This window comes from Oncorhynchus tshawytscha, linkage group LG22 (genome assembly GCF_018296145.1).
Source record: "Oncorhynchus tshawytscha isolate Ot180627B linkage group LG22, Otsh_v2.0, whole genome shotgun sequence".
Lineage (NCBI taxonomy): Eukaryota > Metazoa > Chordata > Actinopteri > Salmoniformes > Salmonidae > Oncorhynchus > Oncorhynchus tshawytscha.
The window spans coordinates 18,400,074-18,425,706 of record NC_056450.1 but is presented as its reverse complement, the minus strand read 5'-3'; the positions used below and the strand labels follow the sequence as shown (position 1 = coordinate 18,425,706).

The following is a 25,633-nucleotide window of genomic DNA, read 5'->3' as shown; positions in this document are numbered from 1 at the left end:
GCTATTTTAGTAAGTTGAGTGAATACTACTAGCATCATAAGCCATGTGTGTTTTTACAAAATCTATTCTAGCACTTAAAGTGGTAGTAGACTACATTGGGTTTACATTTTTCAATTACAGCATTATTTAATCTGCAGTTATTCTTCTGCTATGTATTCTGTTAAGAATAATATTTACATTATAATAATATCTTCCAATTACAACTATTATGCCTTAACTTTTAAAATAATGCAATCTAATAGCTTCCAAAATGCAAGTAGGTATATGTATCTGTCCGATAACATGTTCTGATGGAATAGCTTGTCCTGCACTTTGTAAAGACCCAGTGCATTGACAGAATTTTTAAAAGACATTGGTCCCTTTCTAGACACAGCAATGTGAATGCAAAGAAGTGAGGGGTCCCGTCCCGCCCCCCCCGTCCCCGTCCCCTCTAGCTTAAATGATTGAAGACTAGTCACTAGAAGCGAGCAGAGTTTTTCCCATTCAAACCTACAGCCACAACATTTGCATTGGGATATATGCAAACGTTGTTGTGCGAAAAGTAGTAACAAAACTTTCTTTCCCCCTAGCAAACGGGTAGCTTTTACAGTTGTTTTGGTGCTACAGGTGCCAGCAGAAGGTAAATAATAAGATAAAGTATGTCCGATTTATTAAGTTGTTTTGCTTTCAGCACGCACAGCTAATTACAGGGAATCATGATCCGCTGTGCCCGAACAGCACCTCTGACTGCTGGGGAACAGGCAGTCTCCCTGCCAACGACTGACGTCATGAGCCACACTAACACAGGCTGCCAGGTCATTCTAAACAGATCCTGTAACTGAATGGGAATCCTGAATACATGCAACACCAACTGATATGTCTGGTGAGAGAGATCCGTTTACACCTGTGAGCTAACCCTTACTCACAAATACAGGTTTCAGCCATTTGTCTGAAAGCTTTCTGAGACCGAAGTTCAAATAAGTACTGTAAGCACAGCACATAGGCTTTGATAGTTCATGGAGATCAACTATTGGGGGAGAGGGTGCAGGAATGACTCAAACGCAGGTCAGTAAAATGTACAATTTTCCACAGTATGAGAGTTTACCATTTCCCTATGCATATTTGACTTTGGCCTTTCCGCATTTAATCATTTTGAGAATTCATACCCGCAGTAAATCAACTCTCTAGTGAGACTATGAATGTTAAATTTGTCTGGCACACCCTTCCCCATGCCGAGGACATCATTACGGCTTTGTTAGAACCACATGTTATACATGAAACAACTTGTTGTGAATATGTATTCACAGCATGTTCTGTACAACATGTTCACTGACTGCATACATCTGGGGATGGATCAGGAACCTTTGAACACGTCATGTGATGCAATCACTCTGTTCCAGTGTATTCCAGGAAGAGCACTGAGCAGTACTCGCCGGAGGCCCGAAGTGTTTATAAAATGCCACACACACACACACACACACACACACACACACACACACACACACACACACACACACACACACACACACACACACACACAAAGCTTGTAGCTATGCAATTAATGAAGTCGTCCACCCACAGAAATAACTACTAAAGGCTTACTGGACAGAAGGAGCCTAACAGATCAACATGTTGTTGTGTAATTGCCTAATTAAAGATACAGAAGATGGTGGAGCAACCATTTGTGTAGGTCCTACACAATCCCTTTAATGTACTATTGTAGGGATCTGGGGTGAATTTTCTACTACGTACAATCCTAACTTTAACCATTAGTGGGCAAAATGTAGAACTGACCCAAGACCAGAAGGCACATGATATGCAAAGTCACCCACCTGAAGCCAGGGATCATCTTAGCGAAGCCAATGACCTTCTGGATGCTGTAACTGACCAGGTCAGCCAGGTGGGGTAACATGGAGAGCTTGGAGCCATCGTCCTCACCGGAGTCCGGGCTGCCTGCACTGTCCTGGTACATCATCAACAGACTGCTGAATTTCATCAGCTTGGTGTCCACCGACTCTACACAGGGAGAGAGAATAAAGGTGTTTAATGGAGATGGTAGAAAGAGAGGTGTTCAATAATAAAGAGAAAGGATAAATGTTAGAGTTCATGGGGAATGTGAACGAGGGAGAGATGTCAGTGGCAATAAATGGTTGCTAAAGGAAGCAAAAGGGTGACAATGAAATGGTACAAAAGGCCATTCAACTCTTCCAGGGCCCAGTTTCCCGAAAGTGATGTAACTTAGGCTTATGAGTGCTTTAACGACGCAGCTTTCCTACAACAGCCGAAGATATAACATGCTTCTCCCAAAACACCACGCAAAGAGGACATTAAAAGTGCGTTGTTGGAGCATGTGTCGATACTGATTGGATCGAAAGAAAGGCAGTGCATCTCTCAGATCATCTTTCTCAATTCAAATCTCATCTTAACATTTGTATTATTCACATTAACTACAATAGATCAGCTCCCAGAGAGATATTACCACCTACGGCTGCAAATATTGAGGTAGATTACTCTAATGTTTATCCAATAAAATTCTAATGCTTACCGCACATTATGAAATATATTCAGACAGTAGCAAAACAGAACTCAATTTATTGAACATTAAAATGTATTTCAATATGATTGAAATAGGCCTGCAGTACTGCAGTAACAGTAATCATACCCCTAGACTGACACCAATTTTGTTGTGTTACAACTGGATTTTTTTTTTAAATATAAATTTGACCAAATGTTATGAAAAGTACACTGCTCAAAAAAATAAAAGGAACACTAAAATAACACATCCTAGATCTGAATGAATGAAATATTCTTATTAAATACTTTTTTCTTTATATAGTAGAATGTGCTGACAACAAAATCACACAAAAATTATCAATGGAAATCAAATTTATCAACCCATGGAGGTCTGGATTTGGAGTCACACTCAAAATTAAAGTGGAAAACCACACTACAGGCTGATCCAACTTTGATGTAATGTCCTTAAAACAAGTCAAAATGAGGCTCAGTAGTGTGTGTGGCCTCCACGTGCCTATATGACCTCCCTACAACATCGGGGCATGCTCCTGATGAGGTGGCGGATGGTCTCCTGAGGGATCTCCTCCCAGACCTGGACTAAATCATCCGCCAAATCCTGGACAGTCTGTGGTGCAACGTGGCGTTGGTGGATGGAGCGAGACATGATGTCCCAGATGTGCTCAATTGGATTCAGGTCTGGGGAACGGGCGGGCCAGTCCATAGCATCAATGTCTTCCTCTTGCAGGAACTGCTGACACACTCCAGCCACGTGAGGTCTAGCATTGTCTTGCATTAGGAGGAAGCCAGGGCCAATCGCACCAGCATATGGTCTCACAAGGGGTCTGAGGATCTCATCTCGGTACCTAATGGCAGTCACGCTACCTCTGGCGAGCACATGGAGGGCTGTGCGGCCCCCCAAAGAAATGCCACCCCACACCGGTCATGCTGGAGGATGTTGCAGGCAGCAGAACGTTCTCCACGGCGTCCCCAGACTCTGTCACGTCTGTCACATGTGCTCAGTGTGAACCTGCTTTCATCTGTGAAGAGCACAGGGCGCCAGTGGCAAATTTGCCAATCTTGGTGTTCTCTGGCAAATGCCAAACGTCCTGCACGGCGTTGGGCTGTAAGCACAACCCCCACCTGTGGACGTAGGGCCTTCATACCACCCTCATGGAGTCTGTTTCTGACCGTTTGAGCAGACACATGCACATTTGTGGCCTACTAGAGGTCATTTTGCAGGGCTCTGGCAGTGCTCCTCCTTGCACAAAGGCGGAGGTAGCGGTCCTGCTGCTGGGTTGTTGCCTCCTCCATGTCTCCTGATGTACTGGCCTGTCTCCTGGTAGCGCCTCCATGCTCTGGACACTACGCTGACAGACACAGCAAACCTTCTTGCCACAGCTCGCATTGATGTACCATCCTGGATGAGCTGCACTACCTGAGCCACATGTGTGGGTTGTAGACTCCGTCTCATGTTACCACTAGAGTGAAAGCACCGCCAGCATTCAAAAGTGACAAAAACATCAGCCAGGAAGCATAGGAACTGAGAAGTGGTCCGTGGTCACCACCTGCAGAACCACTCCTTTATTGGGGGTGTCTTGCTAATTGCCTATAATTTCCACCTGTTGTCTATTCCATTTGCACAACAGCATGTGAAATGTATTGTCATCAGTGTTGCTTCCTAAGTGGACAGTTTGATTTCACAGAAGTGTGATTGACTTGGAGTTACATTGTGTTGTTTAAGTGTTCCATTTATTTTTTTGAGCAGTGTATATACAGAAATCTAATTTACATAAGTATTCACCACCCTGAGTCAATACATGGTACAATCACCTTTGGCAGCAATTACAGCTGTGAGTTTTCTGGGTAAGTCTCTTAGAGCTTTGTACACCTGGATTGTGCAATATTTGCACATTATTATCTTTAAAATTCTTCTCCCTCAAGAAGGTTGTTGATCATTGCTAGACAGCCATTTTAAAGTCTACGCATAGATCTTCAAGACGATTTATGTCAAAACTGTAACTAGGCCACTCAGGAACATTCAACGTCATCTTGGTAAGCAACTCCAGTGTAGACTTGGCATTGTGTTTGAGGTTATTGTCCTGCTGAAAGGTAATGTCTCCCAGTGTGTTTGGAAAGCAGACAACCAGGTTTTCCCTTCAGGATTTTCTTTGCTTAGGATAAAAATAAACTGAATAGAGCTAAAAAAACTCCTTAGTCCTTGCCGATGACAAGAATACCCATAACATGAAGCCACCACCATGCTTGAAAAAAATGAAGAACAGTACTCAGGGATGTGTTGTGTTGGATTTGCCCTAAACAATTTGTATTCAGGACATAAAGTGAATTTCTTTGCCACATTTAGTGTCTTATTGCAAACAGAATGCAATTTTGGAATATTTGTATTCTGTACAGGCTTCCTGTCCACTCTGTCATTTAGGTTAGTATTGTGGAAGTAACTATCCACCCTCAGTTTTCTCATATCACACCCATTAAACTCTGTTTTAAAGTCACCACTGACCTCATAGTGAAATCCCTGAGTGGTTTCCTTCTACTGCGTCAACTGAGTTAGGAAGGACACCTGTATCTTTGTAGTGACTGGGTGTATTGATACATCCAAAGTATAAGTAATAACTTCACCATGCTCAAAGAGATATTCAATGTCTGATTTGTTATTTTACCCTTCTACCAATAGGTGCCCTTCTTTCCCTGGTCTTCGTGGTTGAATCTGTGTTTGACATTCATTTCTCGACTGAGGGACCTTACAGATAATTGTACGTGTGGGGTACAGAGAATAGCTTGTTTTAAAACACTATTATTGCACACAGAGTCCATGGAACTTATTATGTGACTTGTTAAGCACATTTTTACTCCTGAACTTATTTAGGCTTGTCTCAACAAAGGGGTTGAATACTTATTTACTCAAGACATTTGGAGAGACTTGTCAATGACGACAAGGGTAGTCCTCCTCATCATGTCAATGGAACATGCGATTGTGGTGCCTGTATACTGTGTGCCTTGGCGTGAGCATGTGTCCCTCACCTGGTGAGTGGTTGAAGGAGTCTGAGGAGGCATCTGACAGCGAGTGAAGGGAGGCTGCACGACTGGCACTGCGTGTTACTGGACCGTCTCGCACCGGGGGCTACAAACACACAACACATGCATTTAACATAAAACAAGAATACTTTTTGTCTATCTTGTAAAGTGCACATGGGGAGTGATTGACAAAACAACAGATGCAGAATCACCTGAAGTGAAAATGTTAAAACATTCAAATGCATGTCATGCAATAGCTGTGATTTCATATCGCAATAAAATATATATATCAAAAAAAGTTAATACATGAGTGACTAAGCATATTTAGATCAGTACAGACCCTGAAGCGTGTGAAGTCGGAGTAGGAGTCATCGTAGGTCTTGTGGTGTGCCTCCACCAATGATGCGATGACCTGGCTCTGCTCGTCATTCAGCCTTGGTCTCAGGGCCTCCCGCGCCGCCTCCTCCTCCTTCCTCTTCTGGATCAGATCCTTCTTCCTCTGCACCTCCTCATCTGTCAGGATGACTGGGGGAGAGGGAGGCGAAGGGGAGACAGGTGAGAAGAGTGGTGGGAAACCGGTAACACAGCTAGCCTGATTGCCTTTCACAGGAGCCTCTCTCAGATCCCCTGACAACAGTGGTCGATTAAGTGAGCTTCTATCACTAGCTGATAGCTGCTGTTTGTGTGAAGAAAGCTATGAGAGAGGGTTGAAACAAGACTCAGTAGAATGCGTATAGGCTCATGTTCTTCCAAGGAGAACCACCATTAGCACCAACAAGTGTCATCTGAGCTGTTCTGTTTCTCAAACAAACATAATGCCAATTTTCCATACTGTGGTAAACCACTACAAGATGGTACACAAAGCAATGTAGAAATATAGAAATGTACCAGACAGAGGCTATCAACTACACACAGTAAATACATGGAAAATAAACTAGAAGGAAATTTGAGTTTCAACAGATGAAACAAATAATCATATCAAATGTACCAGACAGAGGCTAACATGCAAACCTCACCGGACACATTGCATTTGCAAGCATTACAAAATAAAAATGTACATACGCATGTTATCCAATCATTTCACCCACACCAGTGGGTGTGACCGAGCATCTGCATAACCAAGCACTAAAACAGAACTTGGATCTAGGTTAGACACAAAACGCGCTGCAAGTCCCGCTTCTCCCATCTACTCATTGGTTTTCAGGAGCCTACGACCCCACATGGGTATTTGAAAGATGAACGAAGAGAGATTAATGATAGATAACTACAGTAACTAAAGTCAGAGAGCATCATTGAGGTCCTGAATTTAACATTTTAAACACCAGTCCTTGCCTTTTCCTAAATAAGCCTATTCAACACACTGTTGTTAGTATTTCCTTCACAAGTTGTCTACACCTAAACTATATTAAAACTCACTTCACACATAGCCCTATAATAATAGATGTGGCCTAAAAGACCAGATGAAATTGACTATAGTCTGATGGGTGATAATATTATGAATTGCGTTGTGAAGAGGCTGCAGTGCAGGTCAATGACAAAGGGAACGGAGCTCACCAAAAAAGCTACTTTTTCCAAATCATCCTTCAGGAAGGCAAGACGTTTTGATTTCATAACATATTGGAAAGAACAGGCTCTACGATTTCTAAAACATACATTTGACTTGGTGTTCCAAGATGGCGTAGCAGTAAGTCGTCCTGTCTCGTGTCCCTTGTATATATCGTATATTTTTCGTTTTTTTACATTTTTTCTTCGCATATCTCTTCAAAAACATTTTGCTAAACCTAAGCTTCCAAATACTCTCCTGCAACCCGCCTCACCCAATGCAGCTATTTTTCCTAAAGTATTTATATTTACTTCAGAACCGGAACCCCTCAACTGAAGCTAGCTAGCTAACCACCAGCTATGCTAGCGGTCTTCAGCTAATCGGTCATCAGCTAAGCTAACCTTTAGCTCGGAAAGCTCTCGCCAGCTCGAACAACGCGACTCTAACCAGAGCATAACGGACCTATTTATTTTTCATCCCCGGATTCATCCCCGGATTCCCACCGCAAACGGAACATTTTTCAGCTGGATCTTCACAACTAGCTATCTAGCTAAACCGCAACCCCGGATGATTACTCCTGGCTAGCGCTTCCACCCACTTAGCGTGAAGCTAGCCCGGCCAGCGCACCTGTACTACCACCGTAGCATACTCCTGGGCTACAATACCCGGACCCATGACCGGTCTATCGATGTCACCGCATGAAGAGGAATAAACAGACTCATCCCATCGCGACGTCCCCCAAAGGCCAACTCTCTAGCCCTCGCTATCTCCCTACTTGCTAAACTCGGCCCGCTAACCGCTACCTTGTTTAGCCCGGGCCTACGAACTGTTAGCTTGTTAGCACAGGCCTGCTAACTGCTAGCTTGTTTAGCCCGGGCCTACGAACTGTTAGCTTGTTAGCACAGGCCTGCTAACCGTCTGAATCGCCGCGTCCCAAACACGCACCGGACCCATACTCACTTTCTATCTCTTTTTGATTTTTAATCTGTTTATACCTTTCCGGAAACCTGCCTCACCCAATGTGACACGGAATCGCTATTATTTTTAATTTTTAGAACACACTCAAGAACCTCCAGAAGCCAACCAGCTAACTAGCTACAAGCTATTTAGTCATTGTTAACTTTTTTTTCAACCTGGATAACACTCGCTAGTCCAGCTCCCCTGCCCCATCCACCGCTGCCCCCTGGACACTGATCTCTTGGCTACATAGCTGATGCACGCTGGACTGTCCATTAATCATGGTACTCCATTCTGCTTGTTTATGTTTTATCTGTCGGCCCCGTTGCCTAGTCAACGCCATTTTACCTGCTGTTGTTATGCTAGCTGATTAGCTGTTGTCTCACCTACTGTTTTAGCTAGCTTTCCCAACTCAACACCTGTGATTACTGTATGCCTCGCTGTATGTCTCTCTCAAATGTCAATATGCCTTGTATACTGTTGCTCAGGTTAGTTATCATTGTTTTAGTTCACAATGGAGCCCCTAGTTCTACTCTTCATACCCCTGATACCTCCTTTTGTCCCACCTCCCACACATGCGGTGACCTCACCCATTACAACCAGCATGTCCAGAGATACAACCTCTCTCATCATCACCCAGTGCCTGGGCTTACCTCCGCTGTACCCGCACCCCACCATTCCCCTGTCTGCGCATTATGACCTGAATATATTCTACCATGCCCAGAAACCTGCTCCTCTTATTCTCTGTCCCCAACGCTCTAGGCGACCAGTTTTGATAGCCTTTAGCCGCACCCTCATACTACTCCTTCTCTGTTCCGCGGGTGATGTGGAGGTAAACCCAGGCCCTGCATGTCCCCAGGCACCCTCATTTGTTGACTTCTGTGATCGTAAAAGCCTTGGTTTCATGCATGTCAACATCAGAAGCCTCCTCCCTAAGTTTGTTTTACTCACTGCTCTAGCACACTCTGCTAACCCTGATGTCCTTGCTGTGTCTGAATCCTGGCTCAGGAAGGCCACCAAAAATTCAGAGATTTCCATACCCAACTATAACATCTTCCGTCAAGATAGATCTGCCAAAGGGGGAGGAGTTGCAGTCTACTGCAGAGATAGCCTGCAAAGTAATGTCATACTTTCCAGGTCCATACCCAAACAGTTCGAACTACTAATTTTTGAAAATTACTCTCTCCAGAAATAAGTCTCTCACTGTTGCCGCCTGCTACCGACCCCCCTCAGCTCCCAGCTGTGCCCTGGACACCATTTGTGAATTGATCGCCCCCCATCTAGCCTCAGAGTTTGTTCTGTTAGGTGACCTAAACTGGGATATGCTTAACACCCCGCCAGTCCTACAATCTAAGCTAGATGCCCTCAATCTCACACAAATCATCAAGGAACCCACCAGGTACAACCCTAATTCTGTAAACAAGGGCACCCTCATAGACGTCATCCTGACCAACTGGCCTTCCAAATACACCTCCGCTGTCTTCAACCAGGATCTCAGCGATCACTGCCTCATTGCCTGTATCCGCTACGGAGCCGCAGTCAAACGACCACCCCTCATCACTGTCAAACGCTCCCTAAAACACTTCTGTGAGCAGGCCTTTCTAATCGACCTGGCCCGGGTATCCTGGAAGGACATTGACCTCATCCCGTCAGTTGAGGATGCCTGGTCATTCTTTAAAAGTAACTTCCTCAACATTTTAGATAAGCATGCTCCGTTCAAAAATGCAGAACTAAGAACAGATACAGTCCTTGGTTCACCCCAGACCTGACTGCCCTCGACCAGCACAAAAACATCCTGTGGCGGACTGCAATAGCATCGAATAGTCCCCGTGATATGCAACTGTTCAGGGAAGTCCGGAACCAATACACGCAGTCAGTCAGGAAAGCTAAGGCCAGCTTCTTCAGGCAGAAGTTTGCATCCTGTAGCTCCAACTCCAAAAAGTTCTGGGACACTGTGAAGTCCATGGAGAACAAGAGCACCTCCTCCCAGCTGCCCACTGCACTGAGGCTAGGTAACACGGTCACCACCGATAAATCCATGATTATCGAAAACTTCAATAAGCATTTCTCAACGGCTGGCCATGCCTTCCGCCTGGCTACTCCAACCTCGGCCAACAGCTCCTCCCCCCCGGCAGCTCCTCGCCCAAGCCTCTCCAAGTTCTCCTTTATCCAAGATCCGGCTTGACAATCTGGACCCCTATTTCTGAAACTATCCGCCGCCATTGTCGCAACCCCTATTACCAGCCTGTTCAACCTCTCTTTCATATCGTCTGAGATCCCCAAGGATTGTAAAGCTGCCGCAGTCATCCCCCTCTTCAAAGGGGGAGACACCCTGGACCCAAACTGTTACAGACCTATATCCATCCTGCCCTGCCTATCTAAGGTCTTCGAAAGCCAAGTCAACAAACAGGTCACTGACCATCTCGAATCCCACCGTACCTTCTCCGCTGTGCAATCTGGCTTCCGAGCCGGTCACGGGTGCACCTCAGCCACACTCAAGGTACTAAACGATATCATAACCGCCATCGATAAAAGACAGTACTGTGCAGCCGTCTTCATCGACCTTGCCAAGGCTTTCGACTCTGTCAATCACCATATTCTCATCGGCAGACTCAGTAGCCTCGGTTTTTCGGATGACTGCCTTGCCTGGTTCACCAATTACTTTGCAGACAGAGTTCAGTGTGTCAAATCGGAGGGCATGCTGTCCGGTCCTCTGGCAGTCTCTATGGGGGTGCCACAGGGTTCAATTCTCGGGCCGACTCTTTTCTCTGTGTATATCAATGATGTTGCTCTTGCTGCGGGCGATTCCCCGATCCACCTCTACGCAGACGACACCATTCTATATACTTTCGGCCCGTCATTGGACACTGTGCTATCTAACCTCCAAACAAGCTTCAATGCCATACAACACTCCTTCCGTGGCCTCCAACTGCTCTTAAACGCTAGTAAAACCAAATGCATGCTTTTCAACCGATCGCTGCCTGCACCCGCATGCCCGACTAGCATCACCACCCTGGATGGTTCCGACCTTGAATATGTGGACATCTATAAGTACCTAGGTGTCTGGCTAGACTGCAAACTCTCCTTCCAGACTCATATCAAACATCTCCAATCAAAAATCAAATCAAGAGTCTGCTTTCTATTCCGCAACAAAGCCTCCTTCACTCACGCCGCCAAGCTTACCCTAGTAAAACTGACTATCCTACCAATCCTCGACTTCGGCGATGTCATCTACAAAATGGCTTCCAACACTCTACTCAGCAAACTGGATGCAGTATATCACAGTGCCATCCGTTTTGTCACTAAAGCACCTTATACCACCCACCACTGCGACTTGTATGCTCTAGTCGGCTGGCCCTCGCTACATATTCGTCGCCAGACCCACTGGCTCCAGGTCATCTACAAGTCCATGCTAGGTAAAGCTCCGCCTTATCTCAGTTCACTGGTCACGATGGCAACACCCATCCGTAGCACGCGCTCCAGCAGGTGTATCTCACTGATCATCCCTAAAGCCAACACCTCATTTGGCCGCCTTTCGTTCCAGTACTCTGCTGCCTGTGACTGGAACGAATTTCAAAAATCGCTGAAGTTGGAGACTTTTATCTCCCTCACCAACTTCAAACATCAGCTATCTGAGCAGCTAACCGATCGCTGCAACTGTACATAGTCTATTGGTAAATAGCCCACCCATTTTCACCTACCTCATCCCCATACTGTTTTTATTTATTTACTTTTCTGCTCTTTTGCACACCAATATCTCTACCTGTACATGACCATCTGATCATTTATCACTCCAGTGTTAATCTGCAAAATTGTAACTATTCGTCTACCTCCTCATTCCTTTTGCACACATTGTATATAGACTCCCCCTTTGTTTTCTACTGTGTTATTGACTTGTTAATTGTTTATTCCATGTGTAACTCTGTGTTGTCTGCTCACACTGCTATGCTTTATCTTGGCCAGGTCGCAGTTGTAAATGAGAACTTGTTCTCAACTAGCCTACCTGGTTAAATAAAGGTGAAATAAAAAAATATTAAATTTTTTTTTGCAAAAAATATCTAATTCGGCATAGGCTCTATTTTTCAAAATATATATTTTTTGTAAAGCATTACAACCGCTATTCAAAATGTTCTACATGTGAGCTTACGGAAGTATAGCCATAGGCTATTAAGCACAGATTAGTAAAATAAAAAACTTAAAATATGATACTCTGTTCTTTTGAAATTCAATATATATATATATATATATATATATATATATGATTCTAAAGACCTGCCTTAAAAAATATGAATGCATTTCTTTGTGATGGTGAATTGAGGTGTAGGGGTTTTTCATTTTTACATATAGCCTACAGTAACAAACAAATGATATTTTGGGGGGATTTTATAATGGGGTGCCTACCTAAAATCGTCAAATTATATTTTTTTTGCAATAGCATATATAAAAACATTATTAGACTGTTGGAATAAATGAACTCAAAATAGGATGACTAGATGCACAGCTTGATGTTCGATGCCCAGACATGGGTCAAAATTCTACAAGGATCCAGCAACAAAAAAGGACCATAATCCATTTCAGTTAAAATAACAACCCAATGTTCATCTACCAGGACAAACTGGCTAGCAATAGTAAGCTAGCTAAATGTCCATGAATGTTTCATGTGCTTAACATGCCCCCAAATTAATATATTTTGAACAAAAATATAACGCAACATGTAAAGGATCTCCCAAAATAAAAAAAAGTTGGCGTAGTGTCGTAGTTAAACATTTTTAACATTTATTTCACCAGGTAGGCAAATTCTTATTTACAACTGCTACCTGGCCAAAACAAAGCAAAGCAGTTTGACACATATAACAGAGTTACACATCGAGTAAAACAAACATACAGTCAATATAACAGCAGAAAAATAAGTATATGTGAGCAATGTGAGCAAATGAGGTGAGATAAGGCAATAAATAGGCCATGGTGGCGAAGTAAATACAATATAGCAATTAAAACACTGGAATGGTAGATTTGACAGATGAGTGTGCAAAGTAAAAAATATTGGGGTGCAAAGGAACAAAATAAATACATACAGTAGGGGAAGAGGTTGTTGTTTGGGCTATTTATAGATGGGCTATGTACAGGTGCAGTGATCTGTGAGCTGCTCTGACAGCTGGTGCTTAAAGCTTGTGAGGGAGATGAGTGTTTCCATTTTCAGTGATTTTTATAGTTCATTCCAGTCAATGGCAGCAGAGAACTGGAAGAGATGCGGCCAAAGGAGAAATTGGCATTCGGGGTGACAAGTGAGATATACCTGCTGGAACGCGTGCTACGGGTGGGTGCTGCTATGGTGACCAGTGAGTAGATAAGGCGGGGCTTTACCTAGCAGGGTCTTGTCGATGACCTGGAGCCAGTGGGTTTGGCAACGATTATGAAGCGAGGGCCAGCCAACAAGAGGGTACAGGTTGCAGTGGTGGGTAGTATATGGGGCTTTGGTGACAAAATGGATGGCACTGTGATAGACTGCATCCAATTTGTTGAGTAGGGTGTTGGAGGCTATTTTGTAAATGACATCACCGAAGTCTAGGATTGGTAAGATGGTCAGTTTTACGAGGGTATGTTTGGCAGCATGAGTGAAGGATGCCTTGTTTACGAAATAGGAAGCCAATTCTAGATTTAATTTTGGATTAGAGATGCTTAATGTGTGTCTGGAAGGAGAGTTTACAGTCTAACCAGACACCTAGGTATTTGTAGTTGTCCACATATTCTAAGTCAGAACCATCCAGAGTAGTGATGCTGGACGGGCGGGCAGGTACAGGCAGTGATCGGTTGAAGAGCAGGGATTTAGTTTTACTTGTATTTAAGAGCAGTTGGAGGCCACGGAAGGAGAGTTTTATGGCATTGAAGCTTGTCTGGAGGGTTATTAACACAGTGTCCAAGAAGTATACAGAGTGGTGTCGTCTGCGTAGAGGTGGATTAGAGAGTCACCAGCAGCAAGAGTGACATCATTGATGTATACAGAGAAGAGAGTCAACAGCCTTGGACAGGTCAATGAATACGGCGGCACAGTATTGTTTCTTATCGATGGTGGTTAAGATATCGTTTAGGACCTTGAGCGTGGCTGAGGTTCTCGCATGACCAGCTCTGAAACCAGATTGCATAGCGGAGAAGGTACGGTGGGATTCGAAATGGTCGGTGATCTGTTTGTTAACTTAGCTTTTGAAGACCTTAGAAAGGCAGGGTAGGATAGATATCGGTCTATAGCAGTTTGGGTCAAGAGTGTCCCCCCCTTTGAAGAGGGGGATGACCACAGCTGCTTTCCAATCTTTGGGAATCTCAGACGACATGAAAGAGTGGTTGAACAGGCTAGTAATAGGGGGAGCAACAATTTTGGCAGATCATTTTAGAAAGAAAGGATCCAGATTGTCTAGCTCGGCTGATTTGTGGGGGTCCAGATTTTGCAGCTCTTTCAGAACATCAGCTGACTGGATTTGGTAGAAGGAGAAATGGAGAAGGCTTGGGCGAGTTACTGTGGGGGGTGCAGTGCTGTTGACCGGGGTAGGGGTAGCCAGGTGGAAAGCATGGCCAGCCGTAGAAAATTGCTTATTGAAATTCTCAATTATAGTGGATTTATCGGTGGTGACAGTTTCCTATCCTCAGTGCAGTGGGCAGCTGGGAGGAGGTGCTCTTATTCTCCATGGACGTCACAATGTCCCAGAACTTTTTCGAGTTTGTGTTGCAGGAAGCAAATTTCTGTTTGAAAAAGCTAGCCTTGGCTTTTCTAACTGCCTGTGTATATTGGTTTCTAACTTCCCTGAAAAGTTGCATTTCACTTTCATTTTGCAGTATAGAACCAAACATCAATGAAACACCCAGCAGGCAGCCACAGTCCATGAACAAATAAACTGAACTAAAGCTAATGTTGAGCAGCAAAGTCCGGCAATGATAAAAATAAGCTAAGATTTTATTTAGGCTTTTCCTTGAAGAGTCACATTTAACATGCCCATTAAAACCCAAGAAGCTAGGCACTTACATTCCAGCACTAGAAGGGCTCACTAAGCATTCAGCGAGTGGAGCTGTCAATGAGCACTCACCGTGCTTCACAGCGCTCACCGCTCATAGCACTCACCGCTCATAGCACTCACCGGGTGGTCTTTGTTGGGCAACAGCTTGTGTTCACACATTCATTGGCTGGGAATCTAAAACAGGCTTGATTAATAGCCCAATGCACAAACACAAGATATTCTCCCAAAGAAACATCTAAAGGTAGAGCACCCCACATAGGAACAATTAGGAAGAAACCACAAGAAATCTTAAAACTATACTGAACAACAATATAAAGCAACATGTAAACTGCTGGTCCCATGTTTCATAAGCTGAAATGAAAGATCCCAGAAATATTCCAAAACCACAAAAAGCTTTTCTCTCAAATTGTGTTCAAATGTGTTTACATCCCTGTAAGTGAGTACTTCTCCTTTGCCAAAATAATCCACTCAGCTATCAGGTGTGGCTTATCAAGAAGCTGATTAAACAGCATGATCATTACACAGGTGCACCTTGGGACAATAAAAAGCCACTAAAATGTTGTCACACAACACCACAGATGTCTCAAGTTAAGGGAGCACGCAGTTGGAAGATAATTTCTCTACCACATGCCGGGAACTAGAACTGTTTTAGTGGCCTACATTAAGCCTGTTTGGGATTCTCTGGATCGATGTGTACGACAGCATGTTCTAGTTCCCGACAATATCAAGCAACTTCGCTCAGCCATTGAATAGGAGTGGGCCAACATTCCACAGGGCACAAACAGCCTGATCAACTATATGTGAAGGAGATATGTCGCGCTGCATGGAGGCAAACGTTGGTCACACCTGATACTGACTGGTTTTCTGATCCACACCCTTACCTTTTTTTCAAGGTATCTGTGACTAACAGATGCATATCTGTATTCCCAGTCATGTGAAATCCATAGATAAGGGCTTAATTTAAATTGACTGATTTCCTTATAGAAACTCAGTTAAATCTTTGAAATGGTTGCATGTTGAGTTTCTATTTTTGTTCAGTGTAGTTGATATTTTAACCTGCATGTCATGATGGCATACGATGTGGATGAACAAAATCAATATGCACGTGGTAGGTATAGTCATGTAACTGCTACACGTTAGCCTTGTAGATACACAGTAACTAAATGCCTTTTCTAAGTGAGTCACATGTGAATCATCTTCACAGCAGGACATTCCTGTCTTGACTGATGCTTTCTAGAAACTTCTGCTCACTTCATTTGCACAAAATGGCATTTGCGTTATTCATGCAAAAAGCTTTCCGGACTACCCTTGTCAGAAAAGGTATTACGCAACTGTAAAACAAATGTTGTCTGTTTCATGCTCACATGCTGACAGATCAAGTTAACAGCAGCTGTGCCTGTGGTAGAATGTATTTGATGTTTTTGTCTATTATTTGCCAATAGTCTTCCCACTGTGGACAGCAAATTGAACGAAAAGAAGTTCATAAAACAGTTTTTGGGAGCTGACCGTAACCACAACCAGGCAGCTGGCTCGTGTTATGCAGTGCATTCAGAAAGTATTCAGACCCCTTCACTTTTTCCACATGTTATTACGTTACAGCCTCAAAATGTATTAAAAACGGATTCCCCTCACCAATCTACACACAATACCCAATAATGACAAAGCAATAAAATAATATTTTGCAAATTTATCAAAAATAAACAATGAAATAGACTGGAGGTCCTGAGCGTTCTGGAGCAGGGCTTCATCAATGATCTCTGTACTTTTCTCTGTTCATCTTTCCCTTAATCCTGACTAGTCGCCCAGTCCTTGCCACAGAACATACCCACAGCATGATTCTGCCACCACCATGCTTCACCGTAGGGATGCTATAGGTGATGAGCGGTGCCTGGTTTCCTCCATGTGACACTTGGCATTCAGGCCAAAGAGTTCAGTCTTGGTTTCATCAGACCAGAGAATCTTGTTTCTCATGGTCTAAGAGTCCATTAGGCGCCTTTTGGCAAACTCCAAGCAAGCTGTCATGTGTCTTTTACTGAGGAGTGGCTTCTGTCTGGCCACTCCACCATAAAGGCCTGATTGGTAGATCGCTTCAGAGATGGGTGTCCTTATGGAAAGTTCTCCCATCTCCACAGAGGAACTCTAACTCCAATCAACTTGTAGAAACATCTCAAGGATGATAATTGGAAACACGATGCACCTGGGCTCAATTTCTAGTCTCATGGCAAAGGGTCTTAATACTTATATATAAAAAACTGAATTACTTTATTTACATAACTTAGTAAAAATGTCTAAAAACCTGTTTTTGCTTTGTTACCATACAGTATTGTGTGTAGATTGATGAGGAAAACATTTTATTTAACCAATTTTAGAATAAGGCTGTAACGTAGGAAAATGTAGAATAAGTGAAGGGGTCTGAACACTTTCCGAATGCATTGTATGCTAGCTAGTAGCTACCTATTTAACTATGCTGCTGTCGCCAACATTTGATTTAATCTATTGCCATATTTAAGGATTATCCACAATGGATTATCCACAATGGAGACATGTTCAGAACTAGAGGTGGATCACCCTTACTCCATCGTAGACAGTCTTACTGTTACTGGCTGGTTGACTGGGCTGACCTAAAGCCAGAATGGGACACTCCGTAGCCCATCTAGCATGGCATAGTCAAAAGGACTGCCGAAGCACCCAAGCTAGCCAACAATGGTGATTTCCCAGAATTTGCCAGCTATTGCTGCGCTGTCTAGATAGTATTTCAGTGCCTTCTGTATTGCTGGCACAGCACTGAGGTGACAGACAGCTGGCTGAGGACAGAAAAATCGAGCTGTTTACCACAGAATGTGTCCACATTTAGTAATTAGTCTAGTGCCTGGATCGCCATGGCGGAGGACTGAGATGCAGGGAGAGCGATCCTCGATGGGAATTCAAAGATTAATCATAAAAGATTAAGTCCATAGAAAATATTTTAAAAGGATCATAATCAAGGGCCACTTGATTTGCCTTGACTGTCACTACTGAATGTAGTAGTTTGGTATTGTAATACTCTGGGTCAGAATATCATCAATATCACAATAACCTTCCCCAGCTATTATTAACTAGAAACAAAGAAATGTTTTAAGTGAGAAGTAGGCATTGATCTGAAGCCAAAAAGGAAAAGAAATGCACAAGCACCACCATACATACTTCACCCATGCTCTACCAAGGTTTTCCAGCACACAGCTTTGACCTACTACAGTAGTTATGTCAGTCTATTGTATATCAAAAAATGTGTAGGCAGGTTGCTTAGGATTCAAACCTTCTCAAAACAGCCTAATTAATACTCAAAGGTGCTCCCACAATGTGATTTGTACTGCATACAAGGTAAAGTATTGGATTCTTTAGGCACTACCCACACTAAGACATTATCCCATTTCACTACCTTTTCAAGCTTTCTTTTCAATGATATGAAAGCAAACTTTGATTTTAAAAACTTCCAGGACCATCAGGCTTGATTGAGTGAGCCGTTTTGTCTTGTAGTAATTTAATTTCAATAGTAGTAATTTAATTTCACCTCTTTGCAGAATGAGCACAGAGGGGCTATTTCTGGCTGCCCTCCTGTTAACCCTGTAGCATAAGGGAGTGTGGATATTTGTGTACTCTTCACTGATTTGGCAGGCGGCAGAGTGGGCAGGACTGCTCTGTTGTCTTGGCACACACTATCAACTGCGGACAATGTGGCTGGATCCTCAGCAAGGCAGCGATGCTTTGAAAAAGCAACAAACTAGGGGCGAGGCCTTGGATTGACCAATTAAAGCGTTACAACACCCACTGGTTATGACCTTCAACTCTCATTACCGTCATTAACACACACAGCTGTGCAAAACACCTCTGTGTATCATTCAACATGATATATACATGTGAACATAGTACTATATCAGCCACATACGTTAACTATCATTCCAAAAACAAAAAAGAGGACCAACAGGCAAACTTCAAAGAGCATTTAACATCAACGTTCTACTTTACATAACCGCCTGCATTTGTGTCCACATCAAGCTGATCCTAGCTCGATTGGTTGCCGAGTCGCCACTCTCATCCAATCGCAAGTCTCACTCCATGCCACACCCGTCTGAAATATTTCAGGGCATGCCACATGTTATTGTTTTCACATGAGTGAGTACCCACATGACTGGGGCATGCTGTGCCAGGCAGCACTGTGGCCTGGAGCTTTAGCGCTGGTGCAGACAAAGAGGCCATTTTAGCTGTCTGGATCCCTTTCCAGGGGCCTCATTTAGGCTTGTGACTGTTTGCGGGCTAGGCTCCACAGAAGCAGCCGGAGCATTGTTGGACTGGTCTTCATTTCGCTCTCCCCTCCTTCGCCCCTCTGTTACCTCAAAATGCACAGCTTGTTTATTTTCATAACCCTGCTGACTTGTTGGTGTTGAAGCATGGTAAACTGGAGGGCATTTTATAACGAAGGATTCTATGACCATAGCCAGCTAATTTTGGAGAATATTTTTGAAACAACCATATTTTCTTAGTCGGTACAGAACGTAACATACAGTACAACCCTGGTCTATTTTTCCATCTGAAAGCAACACAAATACAGACATTAAAAAATAACATGTCCAGGCAAAGATGATTATGTAAAACAGACAGTAGTAACATACTGTACAGTAAAGAGTGTACTGTACGTCTGTATTGCTCTTTCACATGATGTAAACAGTCTTCAGCCAGAATGAGCCAAGCACTTAAAGGGCTGAAGTTACTGTATTTATGACCAGTTAGAAATCAGGTGTCTCTGAGTACTCACACTCCTTCATCATACCCATGTCCACGCAGCATTTGAGCCGGCAGGCCTGGCAGTGGCGCCGGTTGTCCTTGGTGATGGAGCAGCTGCCGTTGAAGGGGCAGGTGAAACTGGCCTTACGCTTCATGCTGCGTCTGGTGGGGGCAGATAGAGACAGAGCTGGCTCACTAGCACATTAAAAGAGGAAGATGCATTAAAACCGTGCTGTTAATATTGCTACTTTACAGGAAATGGAAGGCAGGCGGGATTATTACGCAACTGGGTTACACTACCCCCCTCACAGTAAAAACAAACATTTCATGAGCAGTCACATAGTGTTCCATTCGAACAGAAAAACAGAAATACAGCAACCACCTGAGGCACATAGAGTCCCTCTTGTTCCCCCCCAAACACACACAGAGGTTTCAAAGGGTGTCTGATGCCCTTTCTCCCAAATAGTTAACAAATTAAGCATGGCAGACATGAGAGGACCACTGACTAAGAGTTTTGTTTAATGAGAACATGATGTCTGAGAAAGACACAGCCTGGCATTTTCTACTTTCCTGTCGGCACTTTCTGTAATCCACATACATCGGTTACATTTTCCCAAGCTGCGTCAAGTAGTCTTGACGGTATTATGATGAAACTATTTGGGGTGCTTTCTGCCCTGCAGTATAACTACTTCCATCACTATGAACTCTGTAGGTACAACCCCCATAGGTTTTTAGATGTTAAGACATTTTCTTGATGTTTAAAAAAAATTGGGAACGAAAAGAATCGAAGGGGAACAGCTCAGCTTTCAATTCAGCGGGAATAGCTTGTCTACGGCAAACAATTTTCCCTTTACTTGTAAGATATACAGGTGTTGGAAGCACAGTCTATTTGGAAAGTATTCAGACCCCTTCACATTTTGTTCTGTTACAGCCTTATTTTAAAAATCTATTTCAGAATGAGGCTGAAACGTAACAAAATGTGGAAAAAGTGAAGAGGATATGAATACTTTCCGAATGCACTGTAAGTGTCGATATGACAGCAGTCAAAAATAGTCAATCGTCAGGTCGTGCTTGTGTGCATCTTCACGCAATGGAATCAGTTGGATTTCATTTAGCGGTTATTCCTTGTCCTAACAGTTGACACAATTTTTTTTAAACTTTCACTTGCTTGAAACACTGACATACCTTTGTCAGTACAGCATAATAGTCTCAGGTTCTCTATCGTCCATGGTGACCTTTCAAACCAGGAACACATCGACAACAGCCACACTCGAAGCAGCGTTACCCATCGCTCTACAAAAGCCGCGGCCCTTGCAGAGCAAGGGGAATAACCACTCCAAGTCTCAGAGCGAGTGACGTTTGAAACGCTATTAGAGCACACCCAGCAAGCTAGCTAGCCATTTCACATCAGTTACACCAGCCATTAGGCTGATAGGCTTGAAGTCATAAACAGCGCTGTGCTTGCGAAGAGCTGCTGGCAAAACGCATGAAAGTGCTGTTTGAATGAATGCTTACGAGCCTGCTGCTGCCTACAACCGCTCAGTCAGACTGCTCTATCAGATCATAGACTTAATTATAACATAACACACAGAAATACGAGCCTTTGGTCATTAATATGGTCGAATACGGAAACTATCATTTCGAAAACAAAACGTTTATTATTTCAGTGAAATACGGAACCGTTCGGTATTTTATCTAATGGGTGGCATCTGAAGTCTAAATATTCTTGTTACATTGCACAACCTTCAATATTCTCATAATTACGTAAAATTCTGGCAAATTAGTTCGGAATGAGCCAGGCTGCCCAAACTGTTGCATGTACCCTGACTCTGCGTGCAATGAACGCAAGAGAAATTACACAATTTCACCTGGTTAATATTGCCCGCTAACCTGGATTTCTTTTAGCTAAATATTCCGGTTTAAAAATATATATACTTCTGTGTAATGATTTTAAGAAAGGAATTGGTGTTTATGGTTAGGTACAGTCGTCCAACAATTGTGCTTTTTTCGCAATTGCGCTTTTGTTAAATCATCCCCCAGCGTTGCATCGATTATATGCACCGCAGGACACGCTAGATAAACTAGTAATATCATCAACAATGTGTAGTTATAACTAGTGATTATGATTGATTGAATCCCCCGAGCTGACAAGGTGAAAATCTGTCATTCTGCCCCTGAACGAGGCATTTAACCCACCGTTCCTAGGCTGTCATTGTAAATAAGAATGTGTTCTTAACTGACTTGCCTAGTTAAATAAAAGGTATAAAAATAATAATTAAAGAAAGAAAAATCGGCGCCCAAAAATACCGATTTCCGATTGTTATGAAAACTTGAAATCGGCCATTCCGATTAAAATCGGTCGACCTCTAACATACACCCACTTTTTGTTACAGCTTTATTCTAAAATGTATTAGATACATATTTTTACTCCTCAATCTACACACAATACCCCATAATGACAAAGCGAAATCTTTTTTTAAAATGTTTGCAGGTTTTTACAAATATCTTATTTACATATGTATTCAGACAGTTTGCTATGAAGCTGAGCTCAGGTACATCCTGTTTCAATTGATCATCCTTTTAAAAAAAATAATAGGTTTATTATTTTCCAATTAAAAAAATCGAATAAAAAAGACAGCAACACTAACAATGACATTCATTGTCCTGTTGAATGGGATGGCCCATTTAGAGGACATAACAAAACTTAACTCACACATACACAAAATAAAACTAAATCCTATTAGGTGGTACATGTATAAGAAGACAGCATATAGTCATTACAAGCAGTGTAGTTAAGCCAAAAAATAAATATTGAGTGGAGTACAGCACAGAGTAGCAGCAGATCGTCAACCCAGTTATGAAGCGGGACTAGACCATTTATCCAGTATCGGCTGCCATATTTTGTAGAACATTGGACTTCTATTGGAGGTATTGTATCAAATCTTTTCCAGATGTATTACATTCCATAAATCCCGTAACCACATTTCAAAAAGGTAGGTACAGTCTCCAATTTCCAAAATTGCAATATGAGCCAATTGGCTAATAGAGTACAAAGAGAGACAGGTTTCCCTTCCTGGTTATTCCCATCAGCTGTACCAAACAGAGCGATTAATGGGTCTGGGGGTAGAACTCTATCAAAGGCTCTAGATAAGTCATCAAAAATGAGAGCCCAGTAAGCATGTAACTTAGGACATGTCCAGAATAAGTGGGTCAACATCCCCTCTTCCTGCTTGCACCTCTCACACAGTGGTGAGGTGTCCGGGAATATTTTATGCAGTTTTACTTTTGAGTAATGTAACCTGTGTATCACCTAAAACTGTACAAGGTTGTGTCTGGCATTCACTGAACTGTGGTTTATATTCCTGAGAGCTTCTACCCAGTCCTCATCTGAGATTTTTGAACCAAGTTCTTGTTCCCAAGCCCTTTTAATGGTGTCTGTGGATACCTCTATGTGGGCCTGTAGCACATCATACAGTCTAGAGACCAACCCTTTTGAATGGGGTTTGACAAGGATCATCTAATGTAGGACTTTTTGGCTTCATGCCATACTGTGGGATATGTGTCCTTACGAAATTCCTGATTTGGAGGTATAGGAAAAAAATGTGTTGTTGAACTTTCCCTGTAATTGTTGAAATGAAGCTAACTGACCATCTATGATTAGATTACCAATTGTTGTGAGCCCCTTCTCCCTCCACTGTGAAAACACCATATCATCCAATGCAGGGTGGAAAGCATGATTCAAGCAAATCGGGCTGTCAATGTATACAGTGGGTATGTTAAGAAAATACCTAATCTGTTTCCAGATCCTAAGCGTATGACAAATGACTGGGTTAGAGTCATAAGTGGATTTTTTCACATATGATGGGCTATTAACAAGTGCAGGGAGTGAGGAACGTTGACAGGAGGCCTGCTCAATCAAAAGCCATGCAGGCATATCCTTCTGTCTCATCGCAGGTAAACTTTCCCTCCAGAAAGACACAATGTTCAGATTAGCAGCCCAATAATACAGTTTAAAGTGAGAAAGGCCAAAGCCCCCCTCTATCTTGTACTTGCATAAATGCTTCTTTGAAATTCTGGCTGCCTTGTTATCCCATAAAAATGGAGTTACTATTGAATCCAGTTTCTTAAAATAGCTTTGTGGTGTGAAATTGGGTAGACATTGGAAGAGGTAAAGAAACCTGGGTAGGACAACCATTTTAATAGCGTTTATACGACCTACCAAGGAGAGGAGGCAGAGTTTTCCAAAAATCTATATTTTGTTTAAGCTGATATATTTTCATGTCCCAATTCTTTTTCAATAACTGATCAAGGTCTCTTGTCACTACAATGCCAAGGCTTGTGAACTTGTCCATCACTGTTCTAAACGGGGTAGATTGCAGAAATTGCATATCCACAGGCCGTGATTTTGGCATCAACTCACTTTTTTGCCAGTTTATCTTGTAGCCAGAGAAGGAGCCAAATGTGTTTATCAAGTTAAGTAAGGGTGGAATAGAAGTTTTAGGCTTGGACAAAAACAAAAGAACATCGTCTGCATATAGGGAAATTTTGTGCTGTGTGTCCTTTATTTTAACAGAAGCTATAATCGGCACATGCCCGAATGCGAGTAGCAAGGGGTTCCATGGCTATAGCGAAGAGAGGAGGTGAAATACGGCACCCCTGTCGGCACCCCTTGAACAAGCGGAATGACTGCGACATTTCTTGATTGGTTACCACGGATGCCATTGGGTGTGCATAAATAACTCTTATCCAATTAATAAATTCCTTTCCAAACCCGAAGTGCTCCAGAACCGACATCATATACTTCCACTCAATCTGATCAAACGCCTTCTCTGCATCAAGCCTTATGATCGTGATACATTACGTTGAAAAGGCATCTCAAATTGTAGTATATACAGTGGGGCAAAAAAGTATTTAGTCAGCCACCAATTGTGCAAGTTCTCCCACTTAAAAAGATGAGAGGCCTGTAATTTTCATCATAGGTACACTTCAACTATGACAGACAAAATGAGAAGAAAAAAAATCCAGAAAATCACATTGTAGGATTTTTTATGAATTTATTTGCAAAAAGTATTTGGTCAATAACAAAAGTTTATCTCAATACTTTGTTATATACCCTTTGTTGGCAATGACAGAGGTCAAATGTTTTCTGTAAGTCTTCACAAGGTTTTCACACACTGTTGCTGGTATTTTGGCCCATTCCTCCATGCAGATCTCCTCTAGAGCAGTGATGTTTTGGGGCTGTTGCTGGGCAACACGGACTTTCAACTCCCTCCAAATATTTTCTATGGGGTTGAGATCTGGAGACTGGCTAGGCCACTCCAGGACATTGAAATGCTTCTTACGAAGCCACTCCTTCATTGCCCGGGCGGTATGTTTGGGATCATTGTCATGCTGAAAGACCCAGCCACGTTTGATGCTGATGGAAGGAGGTTTTCACTCAAAATCTCACGATACATGGCCCCATTCTTTCCTTTACACGGATCAGTTGTCCTGGTCCCTTTGCAGAAAAACAGCCCCAACGCATGATGTTTCCACCCCCATGCTTCACAGTAGGTATGGTGTTCTTTGGATGCAACTTGTCATTCTTTGTCTTCCAAACACGACGAGTTGAGTTTTTACCAAAAAGTTATATTTTGGTTTCATCTGACCTTATGACATTCTCCCAATGACTAAATGACTAAATACTTTTTTGCCCCACTGTAAGTCCCAATTTCTGATCTTCTAATCGAAAAGCCATAGTCCGGAAATCCAAACACATTCCTGGCCTGTATTTGGCCATTTAGCCGGCTGACACAGCCGTTCTGTATCCTCAGCCAGGGAGCTTGCTTGTCAAGAACAG

The 25,633-nt window shown here is 42.9% G+C and overlaps 1 protein-coding gene across 5 annotated transcripts in view; it reads right to left on the bottom strand.

Annotated features, from left to right (window-relative positions):
• LOC112221988 (vitamin D3 receptor A) overlaps positions 1 to 25,633 on the bottom strand; it is a 97,693-nt gene that overhangs the window by 5,984 nt on the left and 66,076 nt on the right. For all 5 annotated transcript variants that reach the window (XM_042303878.1, XM_024384489.2, XM_024384491.2 and 2 more), the window contains 4 exons: positions 19,826 to 19,956; positions 5,867 to 6,051; positions 5,533 to 5,632; positions 1,812 to 1,995 (listed from right to left, as the gene is read on the bottom strand). In XM_042303878.1, coding sequence (XP_042159812.1) covers positions 1,812 to 1,995; positions 5,533 to 5,632; positions 5,867 to 6,051; positions 19,826 to 19,956 — 600 coding nt within the window. The remainder of the gene's footprint in view (positions 1 to 1,811; positions 1,996 to 5,532; positions 5,633 to 5,866; positions 6,052 to 19,825; positions 19,957 to 25,633) is intronic.